The 14,120-nt window shown below is 48.4% G+C and overlaps 1 protein-coding gene across 1 annotated transcript in view; it reads right to left on the bottom strand.

The window, feature by feature from the left end:
- Positions 1-1,207: 1,207 nt before the first annotated feature.
- Positions 1,208-14,120, bottom strand: part of Chst15 (carbohydrate sulfotransferase 15) — a 74,180-nt gene continuing 61,267 nt past the window's right edge. The window contains exons 6-7 of the mRNA XM_028772569.1: positions 7,509-7,665; positions 1,208-1,516 (exon numbers count right to left, since the gene is read on the bottom strand). Coding sequence (XP_028628402.1) covers positions 1,208-1,516; positions 7,509-7,665 — 466 coding nt within the window. The remainder of the gene's footprint in view (positions 1,517-7,508; positions 7,666-14,120) is intronic.

Below are 14,120 nucleotides of genomic sequence, written 5' to 3'. Positions count from 1 at the left end.
AGGGAGGGAGGGAGGGAGGGAGGGAAGGGAGGGAGGGAGGGAGGGAGGGAGGGAGGGAGGGAGGGAAGGAAGGAAGGAAGGAAGGAAGGAAGGAAGGAAGGAAGGAAGGAAGGAAAAAAGAAAGTTCTAAATTCCACTGGTGGCCAGACATATTTCAAGAAATACTCAGTTAATAAAATTCCTAAGCCAGGTCATTAAACAGAACTATAGGAAAGGTCCTGTGAAGAAAAGTGGCCTGGCCTGACATTTAGGGCCTCTACAGTTGTCCTTGGGTGACTCACCCACCCACACCCAAGCAGCACACCTCAACTCTGTATGTGCTTCTGCCAACCTGTGGCATGATCAGTTAGCGGAACCTGTCAGCTGGTATCCTCAGGCTGACGGCAGGCCATGAGCCTCCAACTCCAGAGACTCCCAAGCAACATCTGCCATGATGCAATAACCCAGCCATTCTCAACCTGTGGGTCATGACTCCCTTGGCAAGCGTCTAGTTCCACAAGAATTTACATTACAATTCCTAACAGTAGCAAAATCATAGTAATGAGGTAGCAACAAAAATAATTTTATGGTTGGGGGTCACCACAACATGAGGAACTGTATTAGGAAGGTTAAGAAACACTGCAATAGTCACACCTCACATTCCTATAGGCCTGTCCTAGCCACCTACTTGAGCAGCTTTAGAATTCAATCCATCTCCTCTTCTCTTTCATTAATGTCTCTCTGGTACCCTCAGCAGTGCCAGTCCCCCATCATTACTAGGCCCACTGTGACAGCACCTACCTTCCCCTCTGGAATACAGTTATTTTCTGAGTAGGACTGGGCTTCCTTCAGCCAAGTTGAAAGATCTCAGAGGAATGCCTCTTCTCCAGAGCTTGCCCCCATCCCATGCACAATGCTCCAAGCAGCAGTTACTAGGTGAACAGGAACTGAGCTGGCATCTCTTCAGGAGTCCCTTGGCCTCACACAGTCTATCTCTTCCTAATTTACATTTAACCTAGAGCCTTTCTAAAGAGCCCACATGCCATGGGGAAGGGGAGCAACTCCCTCAGAGAGTGAAGTGCTCATGAGTGTTTGTTCTGGAAGCATGAAGACCTGAGATTAAATCTGCAGTATGCCCCTAAAAAGCTGGGTGTGACAGTGTGTGCCTATAATCCCTACACTGGGAAGGATGAGATAGGTAGAACCTCACACTCCCTGGCTAGTCAGTCTAACCAAGACAACAAGCTGGGTTCAATGAGACATCAGAGGAAGATACCAATGTCGACATCTTACCTGTACACACACTGCAAATATACACACACACACCCTGCAAAACCCCATATCCCTGGTGTTTGTGCTGAGCCCCACTGTCTGAAGCATGACACATACCCAGGTTTAGAAACTGGAAGACCTTGTGCATGGTATACTTGACATTGGATGCATGGTCTTCCAGACGTAGAATGAGGAACTGCTCCTTACTGAAGACAGTGAACCAGTCCAGAAGGTACACAGCATACAGTCCAACCTGGAGCCTCACCTAGGAAGGAGAAAGAGAGTGTTACTGCAGGAAAACCTTCCCCAGCCCTGGGAGGTGCATTCTCAAAGCATGATGGACATTTCTCTAACTAACATAATCACCTTAGCAAACAATTACCTTCCAAAGTCAAATCTTATACAAGGTTATCTGTGCCACGTGTGCAAAGAATTCCTACCCTTGGGGTTGCATTAGTCTTCCCAACAGGTGGCTCCTACCTCTCCTCATAAGTGGGAAGCACAGGAAGGATCTCAAGGGCATACAAGTTCTTCACATAACGTGGGTGGCTGTCTCCCCACTGTCGATCACAACAGACTGTGAGAAGTCAAACCAGACACCTAAAGGCAACCTAGACACTGTAATACATAAGGACAACCATGTCCATGGAAGTATGTGATGTCTCCTGAATGTAACCATGGGGTGGAGGGGTAAAACCAACACACGGGAAAGCTTTCCTCCTTCCCTCCGACCCATGTCTCAAATCCTTACCCAGTTCCTTCTCTCATGCCAAACTGCAAGCTAGGAGTAAAGAACTGACCTTCTCAAAGATGCTCTGGTTTCTGTCCTCTGCCCTGGGAGGTGACTGCCAAAGCCCCTCCTGGTTTGCATTGCTCAACAGGAGCAATTTGATTTCCCTAGAACGTCAAGTTAACACAGTGACTTCTGATGAAGCTCTATATGTGATGGATCCCCAGTAGGAGCTCTGGACACCGCAGCTTGGAGTGACAAGCTTCCTATTTGTGGTCATGTGACCATGCACCTAGCATGGCTAGGAGGTGCTGACAACACCCTGTGACTCTGGAGGGAGAAGTGGACTAGAGGCTCCGCCCATTCACTTCTGTTGCTGATGTGACCCTGAATCCTTGCCACGCTGTGAATTGTGGCCATGGTCACAGCAACCTTTAGTGAGTCCTGTGAACCCTGCTCTAATACCAAACTTGCAGATGGCTGGTGACTTTGCCCCAGAACTTACAGCTGGTGTCAGAAGGGAGAGCAACTCACTTCAGCCACCTCCCTAGTCATACCCCCTCTCTTTGTCCACTCCCAACAGCACCTGCTAAACATCCCCAGGCTCCTGGGTGGCTCTCCCATCAATCACTTCTACCCTCTGTCCTCCTGTCATGTGCTTTGTAAAGCTGTGAGCAGGCCTCCGGCTGGCCCTGGCTCAGGGCCTGGGACCTCTCCGTTGGAAGCTGCTTTCAGCTTCCAGTTCATTCTTTCTCCATAGCTCCTCCCAGTTCTAAGCTCCTCCTCCGGGCCTTCCTGTTTTTTGAGGCAAACACTCTTCATCATTCTCCCTAACAAAACTTGATTATGAGATTCTTGGGGGCAGGGCCATCAAGTCACGATGGGCAAAGCCTTGTGTCAGCATGCACCGTGGCTCTTGGTGGAACTGCTGAACTCAGTGTTAACAACACACTAAGGAAACATCTGACCAAGTGCACGAAGGTGCTTACTGGTTTCATCTCTCACTGTTCTTTTTCCATTCCACCATTTTTTTCTAACTATGCAGGAAGATGCAAAGGAAGGAAAACAATAGAGCAAACAGCTGAGTTGCCTCTGAAATCCTTTAGCTGACATCTCTAAACCTCACTTTGGTGCTCATCAAGACATCAAGCTAGACTGAAAACGATGATCGTAACACATATACATGTGGCCTCCAACATGGAGTAGATATGCGAACACCATGCTGGATCAGGAATTCAGCTTTTTGCCATCTCTTCCCAGCCAGCCTCATCTCTTCCAGAGAAATGACTTTTTATAACTTGACAACTTTCCAGTAGGAAAGGAAGTAACTGTCAGGGACAGGACACTGGTGTTTTAGAGTAGTTGTATCCTGTCCCTGTATCTACCTCGGTGACAGAACATCCTCCAAAACCATCTTGGTGAAAGTCCAGCACTGCCCTCCAAGACCTGTAGAGTCCTGACTGTACGGGGCCTTCCTCACAAGCAGATTTGGTCTAAGGAGGGAGGACATGGGATTCCTAGATATGCACTAGCTCCAAGGAGTGAGCGTCCTTCCAATCCACTGGTTCTAGAACCCCTTTCCTCAGCCAGGGAGCGCCCTGGGCCCCTCAGGAACACCATTTATGTATGCAAGACCACCAGTATGACTGGGAATCATGAAGACACCCTAAGACAGGAGCAGACAAAGTCTCATTTCCCCATTCTGTCCACGGGAAAGAACCAAAATAGAACAAGAATCAAAACAGAACCGATGTAAACAAGCTATTTAGGACAAGGGCCCAATCCATGTAAAATCAGAAACCACTAAGGCCAAGGGCAGCCTTTGAGCTTCTGGATGCTTGGTGACTCACTGACAAAGAACCAAGACCAGGAAGGTAGGGCTGTCTGCCTGGACTCAGCAGCTAACTCCTGACAAAGCCAAGTCAGAAGGTCAGTCCCTCATGGATGTGACACTTGTTCCACCACAGAGAAGCTCTGGCACAGAGTGAGCACCCAACAGGTTTCATGAGGTGCCTCAGAGGGCCAGGGAGCACCTGATAGGGAGCCCAGGGAACACAGGATCCTAAGAAGTCCCTTGAGGAGTCTAAAGACCACTGGGGACATCTCATAGGAATCCCAGAAGGCACTTAGGAGAGTTCAGAAAGTACTTGAGGGGATCCAGTTTTAAGGTAAACCTGGTCACAGGGCCAACTCTGCCCCAGACAGGTACCACCCCAATCCTCCTTGTTCCCCCAATTTCAATCGGCACTCCCCACCCACCCTCCCTTCTGTCCCCTAACTCCCCACTCAGACATTCATTTCTTCATCAGTTTAGCAAATGCTGAGTTCACACAGTGTATCGGGCACCACACTAGGCAATGGAGATGTGAGGCCACTTAACAGGCATGGATGGCCCTGACTGCTCAGAGATGCCGCTAAACTGATAAAGGAATAGACACCTGTCACCATCGACCATGACACCTGTTATGGGGTAAGGGCGGGGAAGGGGGAGGGGGAGAAAGTGAGTCAGAATAAAGAAAGATCTGAAGAACAAGAAGCTCTTGGACTGGCAGGGGAAGCATGTCATGGGAGAAGCATGGGGAAGGCTCTCGAGCCCGTGGTTCCCGTACCGGAAGACATGCACATGCGCAGAAGGCCTGTTAAGCAGCCAGGTCTTGCACCCTCCTCCAAGGCTTAGATGAGTGACTACAGCTGAACCCTCCATATATGATATCTAGGAGGAACCTTGCATTTCTGATCAGCTCTCAGAGACCTCTATGAGCCCTGCTCAAAGGCCACGGTCACCTGAGGACCTAACTGGGGGAAGTGTGGCCATGACGCAGTGATGGGGCAGGAGAGATTGTAGGGAAGGGAGGAGGCCCGCAGGCAGGAAGGTGCCATAGGAAGGCCTCAGTATAGACTACACAGGGGTAGCTGTAACAGGCACACCTGCAGTGCCAGGACTCGGGAGGCTAACACATCCCCCATGCTGTGGATGGGACCTTTCTTCCCATCCCAGAGGGGGAAAGACCATCTCCCAAAACAGTGTGCTCACCATCCCTAACTGCCCACCCCCCTCTTCCTGTGAAGAGTCTCTCCTGACCTTCAGCTACCCTGTCCACTGCCATGCCCCTGGAGCTCTCCCTTAGACAAGAGGTGCTTAGCTGTGGTGTTGTCATGCTAGGCCTGTCAAGAGATTTAGGGTGCATGCCTCCTGCTATCTCAGAGCCATTTTTAACAGCAAGGAAAGGAAGACAGATTTCAAAGACTCTCAGAACTGTTGTTAGCTGCAGGCGGAGTACACCTTCAGTGAGCCTCAGTGGCCCCATCTGTAAAAATGGGAACAGCTTCAGAGGTCAGTTTGGAACTAAAGTTTACGATAGTACCCAGTGAGCAACAAACTGAAGTGAGACACTTCCTATCTCTCACCAGTGGACTTGACAAACATTAAATAAGGATGTATCTAGCACACCCAGAGGTGGAAAGACTCACACAGCAACCCATGAACATCCTGCCCAGTCACAATGGTGTTCCCATGTTCAGTTGGCCTGAAGACAGCAAGGAGAGGAAACACACCAGGCACGCCCCCTCTTCTCTGTGGGAGGATGTAGCTGAGGATATCCGGTCTCTAGGAAGCCTATTTAGAGGCAGCCAGACTGTATCTAGCTTAGCTTTGCATTTCTTAGGGCATACCTCAGGGTGGGATGAAAATATCACATTGGGATATGCTTATATCAGATGCTGATCCTTCTGCAGGGCAGGAGAAGCCCGGGTTCACAGCTATTAAATCCAACTATGCCAGTGTCAGGGCATCCAAAGCCCTACCTCTCTCTACCCAAGACATCCGGCCGACTTAGGCTGATATGAGCCTACATCTGCCCCTTCCTCTCTGAATTCTCAGGAGATGTCCCAAAGAGAGAACTGGGTGATGACTGCTTGGGGGACTTCCTGCCCCTTCTAGGAATCATGTTAGCCAAGTGCCTCTCCCTTCACTCTTCATCTGGCCTAGTCCTGCCTCCCTCTGCCTCTCTCATCCCACCTACTTTGCAGGCTCACATTGAGAGTTTCACAGCATCATCAAAACCAGGAAATTCCAAAAAGACCAGGGTGGAAACAACCCTGAGGCAGGCTGCATCCAGCCACATCCGAATCCTCCTAACTGACCACCTGCCTTCTCCCACCCTCCAGAGCTTGCTACATGGCAACAGCTAAAGAAGAAACCTCTGGAGGCACACCAGAGCCCTGAAGAAAGCTGGGCGTTCAAAGCCTAGACTTGAGTCTCGGATTCCCCCCATCAACTGGGTAGCTGGCTACAGAAGGCAACCTGATAGAGTCTTGGTAGCCCCACATGTAAAAGTAAACCCCAGCAATAGGGAGGTCCGCATGAAAGCACAGCCCTAGGCTGCCGGGCAGCCAATGTTGGCAAAGCCCATCACCTTCCTATCAGGCTAGAACACTTTCACCCCTTGGTGGGCTCTGCCTATGTGTGCCAGGGTGCAGCACCATAGTTTATCAGTATGGCACACATAAATGACTCTCAGTCTCCAGTTCCCATAGCAGCCTAGAATAAAGCAATTGAATTTCAGAGAGGCTAAGACACATGAGCAAAGCCAGGAAAAGCCAGAATGAACCAACACTGCAGTCTGCCTCCAAATCGTACCTGACTGAAAATGTGGTTATCTATGTTGAACCTTCCTTGCTAAACTACAATGAGTACAAGAAGACAGCCCAGAGTCCTGCTTGCTGGCCCTGACTTAAGAAAAGATAGACAGAGTAGCCAAGCAGAGAAACTGACATCTTTCCCCTGAGCCTCATTGTCCTGAGGTGGGGGACACTATAATCATCTATAGCAGCACATCTACATCTGTGAATGCCCGGTGTGAGACATGGCCATGCATGGAGCAGGAGATGCGAGAGCCCTGCTAGGGAAGCACTTAGACCTGGGAGCCTGGCGTGGGAGATGTGACCTCAGGTAACGTAACAGGATTCACCGCCAGCAAGAGTTTTTACACAAGACTGGAATGCTAGGTGTATTCCTTCAGAGAAGAATAACAGAGGGGTGGAGAGAGAATACCTTCAGTGAAGAGCCTGCTGGAGCATTCAGTCACTGGTGGGTAATTCTGAAAGCCAATAAAGACCCCAATGCTACAGAGATGCTTTGAAACAATCTGAGGACTGGGTGTTCTCCTGTCTGCCAGCTCTAATTGCAGAGCTGCGTTCAGAGCCTCACTAAATGGCAGCCCTCCTAAGTGCACCCTGGGTCTCTAGGAGAGGGAGGGGGATGCATGATGCAAAGTGTCTGGGTGACAGGCAAGGAAGGACACAGACAGCAGGCTCGAAGGCCCCAGCTGCTGCCTGCCTCTCTCAGCCAGGAGTATTTGCTTTCACGTTAGCCACTGCTCAAAGGCAGCTGGCTCAGTTTCATTTGCACATTCACACACACAGCCCCCCATCTCTGCACTAAAACCCTGTTCGCAATGCCCCCTGCACATAATAGCATCAGAGTGTGTGTGCCTGCTCTGTATGGGCTGGCTTGGTGAATACGCACGGGCATGGCATTGTTCAGGGTGTTGTTGTAGACACAGGCTCGCAGTGAATAATCCAGCATGCAATTTTCAAACAGCTGCAGAGCCTCCGTCACTTTCTCGTGGAAGTCATCTGCAGATTTATTTGAACTTGCAAAGTAGAGATAGTCTGAGTACAACCTGCGAATAAAATAAATGGATAATCTTACCATCCGAGGATGTGAAATCGCACCATGTGGGCGACAATGAAAATCAGCTTACCGTTACATTAGCTGGTTTGATTTATTAAAATACAACAATTTTCTTCTCTTTCTTTCAAATGAGCCCCTACTCCCTCCCTTCTTGCTCCCACCCATAACATACCGCCCACCCTTCTTGCTCAGATACATCTACCCTGGCCCCAAACATTAACCAATACCGTACTGTTATTAGTTTGTGATTTTTTTCTCTTTCTTTCTTTTGTTAAATTTATTTTATTTATTCGTGGGGTGTGGGGAGGTCATGCCAAAGCCACAGCACAGGTGTGGAGAGCAGACGATAGCTCTGTGCAGTCAGGTCTCTCCTTCCACCTTTACACAGGTTCCAGCAAAGAAACTCGTGTCCAGGCTTGTTGCTAAGTCACCTTGCCTACATTTGCTTTAAAAAACAAACCAACCAAACAATAGCAACAAAACCCCACAGTTATTTTGGGGAGCGGGGTGGCATAGCGTGTCACGGCATACATGCAGAGGTCAGACCACAACATGTGGTTCTCTCCATCAACCATGGGTGTCCAGGGATTGAACTCATGCTGTCAACCTTGGCAGAAGGTACCTTTACTCACAGCGAAGAGAAGCCATGAAAAGTTCTATACTGTCCTATTCCCTTCTCTTAAGGGGAAACCAAGGCACCTGCCATCCATGCAGGATTACAGCTTCATGTGAAATTCCTGACTTTTTCTGTCTCAAAGCAGAAGAAAAGCCTCCACACCTAGGCACGGAAACCTCTACAGACCGGTATACTCAAGAGTCCAAGCAGACACCACATACATGTGCATTTGCATGTAATCACATTTTTCACAGGAGTTGTCAGTCTCCCTTGACAGTTACTGGTCCGTTTTTATGTTTGCAGTGTGCTATGTTAGCAAGAATCTTGCTGTTAAAGGAAAATTTATGACTGATGCAGACCTGTGATCCCAGCACTCAGGAATGCTGAGGAGGAAAATCTTGAGTTCAAAGACAACCTGAACCACATAGTGAGTTCAAGGTCATATTTGACTACATACCTAGACCCCTGGGACAAGGAGGAGAGAAGAGAAGACAGAAAGGGAGAGAAGGGGTCAACAGGGGAGGTGGGGGAGGAAAAATTCATGGGAGGCAATTAGCTCCTTCAACTAAATAAATCTGTTGAAGTTATGGTTGTAGACATTGCTAAGCTGGTTTGGCTATAACCCACTCCTACTCCCAAAACTTGAGCACCGCCTGACCTGATTGATCCTCTGACAGCGAGCCTCCTAGCCCAGCAGATGTCTAGTTAGCCTGCTGAGGGAAGAATCCTGGTGCAACAGGCTCCCCCTTACCCTCGACGTTCCGTTAGTGACTTTCCACCCCAGCCCTGCTTCTCGCTTATACACTCCCACTTCTCGCTGTATTCCAAGCTGAGCTCAACCGCTCTCCTCTGCAGCTGAGCCCCATCACAGCAGTCCTACACCTCTGGAAACAGCCGGAAATGAAGTCTGTCTGAATGTTTCAGCAGATGTTGGGATAATTTCTTCACTTTTCGAACTCCTGGGACGTGCTTCCTACTCCCTTCCTGCTTGCAGAGGGAATAAGAATCACCCCCTTTCAGCTTTGTTTTTCCAGATGTTTCTCTCCCCACTCCTCCTGCAAACACCTGCCCATCGGAGCTCTGTAGGACTCCCTCCATGAAGCCCTAGCTGTCATCTCCTACCAAGGGTGATGCCGGGCTGCCATCAGGTGACTACAGCTCTATGGCATGCCGCCCTCTCTCCCCAGTTCTGTGCTCCCTAGTCCCCTGCATCGCCAGCCTGACACCTCTCTTTCCTCATCCTTGTGTATCTATGAGAGGGATATCTTGACAGTGCATCACCCTGTGTTTCCATGTCCACTGAGCTAAATGCGCGCTACAGAGGTCATGACCCCTGCCAGGCCTGCTGCAGAGCACTTTTGCTATTCTCACCCTAGATGACGTCATAACAACCCAGGCAACATTTAATAGGGATCTTATTTACCTCACCCTTACCTGGCACAAGGTCCCTGAGTATTCTTTTAAGATGTCTTAGGATGTTTGGGGTTACTCAGAGGTTGCCTAAAATCAGGACACAGGTTGAAATAGAATGCTTTGCTTATTTCAGCTTGGCCAGCCAAATATTTCAAAAGACCTTGCCTTGGGCTACCAAGATGGCTCAGTAGATAAAAGTGACCACCACTTAGCTTGTCAATCTGAGATCAATCTCTGGGACCTTGTGTACACAGATAAGCACTGGAGAAGCCAGGAAAGTTAAACAGGCAGGCTTGTCTCTTCAGATAAAGGAGATGTTTACCTGTCTTCCACCCAGAATGCTTGAAAAGGCTGCAGTTTACAACATGGTGGTCCTTCACTATCTGTAGGACCAGGCTGTACCGGAATCTCCCAGCATATTATATTTGTTTACCCCAGACCTTTCCCTCAAATCTTGAACATTGTTTCTCAGTTCATAAAACCCATTCTTATGAGCGACGGCACTTGTATTTTACAACAGTCTAAGTAACTTCTCTGTTATCTCAGGGCCAGGCCAACCCTGACTCCCACAGGTAATATGTTTACCTCAGTCATTCTTCAACTCTTATCCTGAGCATTGTTTCTAAGTCAACAGCACCCACCTTTAAGGAAGAAGCCATACATACTTTGTAAAAGAAGTTTCAATATAAATACACCTTAAGCTTTGTTGTACTCAGGGGACTGAGTTAAGTGTCATCAAGAAACTTTTTTCCAAAATTATGCTGTGCTTAAATATGGCTAACTACACTGTCTGGTGTCAGACTCCGTAAGTCTGAATCAGTGATGGCTAACCAGAGCCAGACTGAATCGACTTTCATCCTTGCCTCTCCTCTGATCGTTCCACTGCTGGACTTAGAGCTTACAGGGACCCCCACAGGACCCACATGGTAGAAAGAGAGAAACAACTCAAGAAAGTTATCCTATGACCTTCACATGCATACTTTGGCATGTGAGTGTGCACACATACATACACAACCACAACGCCAATTTAAAAAAAAAAAAACATTACTTTCAAAACAACTTGCCTCCCGACACTCCATGTTTTCATGAGCCATGAGCAGAATTCATATGTCCACCAGAGTTAAACTGCCCCAAGTTAAAGCAATGCTGGTGGCCCCAGTATTGCTTGATCTATTAAACTTGAATGAGAACATGCCCTGCAAGGCACTCAGTCATAGCTAATAATCACATTTGCATGAACCTCAGCACACAGGTCAGTCACACAAACTGAGACTGAGGGGCCCACTTGGAAATCTGTATGATGGGGTACCTTTCCTGCTTCACACGTATCCTACCATCTCTGCCAATCAATAGCATGGTTCAACCCAAGAAACTGTGCCAGAGGAATTTCAGCTGCAGCTGTTCTGACTCTCAGCCAGCCCTGCATGTAACCCGCCCAAGCCTGACCCTTCCTCGGGATGCCCACAGAGCTGCCACAGAAACTCCCTCAAAAAACCCAGTCATTGACCCAAAGTTCCTGTCTGACATTCTCCCCCGGCCCATGATAATAACAGTTCTTAGAGGCATTTGATTCATTAAATAAAGCAAAAGTTATTAAAGCCTGTCTCAATTAAAAAAAAAAAAAGCCTGATGATTCCATAAAGTTCTTCAGAGATGGGGTAGTAATCCCTGGAGGAACTCTGGAATGTGTTCAATGCATCTTACCTACCTCATAACCCACCTGGGTAAGGGTATGGGGTACCCATAGCCTTGCATGTTTGGGGTACCCAGAGGTAAACTCATGTATACTAACTACCTTTTAACCTTTTGAAGTAGTAGGGGCAACTTTCATGACAAGGTGAAGGGACACTTCTGGGGCAGAGACTGGACTCTGGTAGCCAATTACAGAACACCAAAGATCACTGAAAGCCACCAGAAGCTGCAAGCCTGGGGCAGAGAGATCCAGATCCAGCAGAGGGTACAAACCTGTGCCATCCTGATTTCTGACTTCCGGTCTCCAGACCAGTATAGAAAATAACGTCTGTTGCTTTAAGCCACTGAGTGTGAGATGATTTATTAGAGCAGCACTAGAAGAAACGAGCACTCCCTAACCCAAGGATGACGAAAGGGTCATCTGATTCAGTGCCACTCTCCTCCAGAGACCCTGGACATCAGTCCCAAATGTACAGAAAGAACTGGCCATGAGGTCACATTTCCATAAGGAAAACAAGGAAGTGAAGAAGTGGGATCACAGCAAGGCAGGGTCTGAGTCCCCCAAGGAACAAGGACAAAGCATTAACAAGGCCGAGGACCATGGATGACTGACAAGCTGCTTGGATGATTAGAGACCCTCAGAAAACGACAGCAAACAAATCAAGAATATGTATTCAGCAGGCACAGGAGTGTAGCAACATAAAATGGAAAGACACAGGTCCAAACACTCAGAGTTCTGGCTTTAACATCAATAGCACTGTGGTGACATAGAAGACAGAGCGGTATGAATCATCATAGGACTGTAAGGACACCGATGCCACCTGAGGGTGCGCTCACAAAAACAGCAGCAAAAATCTGGGGAGAATACAAGAAAGTGACAGGCAATCAGACACCTAGAGGGATACCCAAAGCTCTTGGTGCAGGGTGCCAGATGGTGATGGGCAAGGTCTGGCATCCGCAGGGAAATAGACTCAGTAGAATGGGTTGCTCTTCTGAACCCCTGAAGGACAGACCAGGGGACAGAAAGCTCGACTTCACAAAAGGGGAATTTTCTCCAGGAGGGCAGTGGCTTCAGCAACCTAGACTGAAAGGGATGAAGGCTTCACAGTAGCAAGCACGGGGTCTAAAAGCCCCCAGCCCTCTCTATCAGGGCTGCCCAGCCCCCTCCTGCAATCCACTTCATCTTCTCTCAGTCTCAAACCACTCTGAACAGATGGGTGTTACATTTGGCCAAGACTGTTTCCAATGGCAATTCCAAATATAAGCCCAAGAACATTCCAGGCCTTCTGTGCTGTGGTTATTTTAGATGCCTGCTGGTGCAGATCTGTAACTGCGGGCCTGTGTGAAGGCCAGCCATGCTTTGTCAGTTCTATGGAGGAACCCCAGGAGTTCTGGAACCCCTGAAGAGGTGATAGAAGAATGTGTTTGTGGACAAAAGAGGGCTCCTCTTAAAATTATCACATATTCCCATAGAGACAGACAATGCCTTATCATATATACCTGGGTGGGTAGCTCAGCGCCATCGCTGCTCAGTTAAGGGGCTCTGCTTTGAGTTAGCACAACTGGAGGTCAGCAAACTGATAGCAGTTAAATAGGATCTGGGGCTTGGATGTGGCTTAGTGTCTGAGCACTTGGTTGGCTTCCTTGTATAAGACTCTTTTGCAGACTCCACAGTTGAGGCAGTGGGGCTGGGGTGGGGTGAGGGAAAGTAAAGCAATAGTTGATCCCTGGGCTTTGCAAAGGCCAAATTAGGTTAGTCCCAGAAATTCTCTCCATTTTGAGCCTGTGACCATTCATGAGGGACTTGCAAGAGACTCCGTGCTAGGTATAGCCCATAGGCTCTCATTCTGTCCCCACAGCCTCCCCTCCCCCCCAAATGAGAGCTGCAACCTATCACAGAGAAAACTAGAGTTAAGACAGGGATCACTCCAGGTCACACCTCCCAGAAACAAACCAAGGTCTGTCCAACCTCAAAGCCCACAAGTCCTACTACCTCTCCCAACTTAGAATAGGAGACAAGCCAGTGGCTAACCAAGGTGGCCGCCGGCCATTTGAGTCAATAGTTTGAGGATATTGTGTAATGTCTCTATCACTTTAGGCATACGATGATTTAAAGAAAAAGATTCAATTTTGTTGTAGAACTGCTTAATACGTCACAGTAGACTAAAACTGCTTAGTAAGAGACTGGTATAAAATTACAACAGGTGACTGAGCTACAGACATGATGACACGAGGAACGACACTGCCTATCATCACAAAAAAAGCCAGAGTGTCATGGTGTGCCACGATGCACATCTACAAAAATGACAACAGCAATAAATGGCTGTTTTGGAGCCCAGCATCCACCGGCACATGCTGTGGTCACTTATCACTTGGACAGGCTAATGGCACTTGCATTGTTCCGTAGCCGTCAGCACTGTTTGTTCCTAATGACAACTGGTCTCTTCATCACCCTCCCCTCCACATGGGTACTCTGCAAACACAGGCTCCAGGTCACTAGTTTGGTGAAACCTCCCTCTACAGCAGGTTTCTCTTTCCATAATGCTTTTGCTCCAAACCTTTTTATAGACAGATACAACCACGCACTATAGGATTCGGTGGACAAGCCAGTATAGCATTACACAACCACCAACATGATCTAATTCCAGAACATGCTCGATACCCAGCGAGCAGCAACTGATTTTAACAGGAAGGGTCATGTCAGAAGTCACTCTGTCCAGCTT

This window comes from Grammomys surdaster, unplaced genomic scaffold (genome assembly GCF_004785775.1).
Source record: "Grammomys surdaster isolate TR1022 unplaced genomic scaffold, NIH_TR_1.0 214, whole genome shotgun sequence".
NCBI lineage: Eukaryota > Metazoa > Chordata > Mammalia > Rodentia > Muridae > Grammomys > Grammomys surdaster.
Note: the sequence above shows the minus strand (reverse complement) of the source record. Positions and strands in the feature narration are given on the sequence as shown.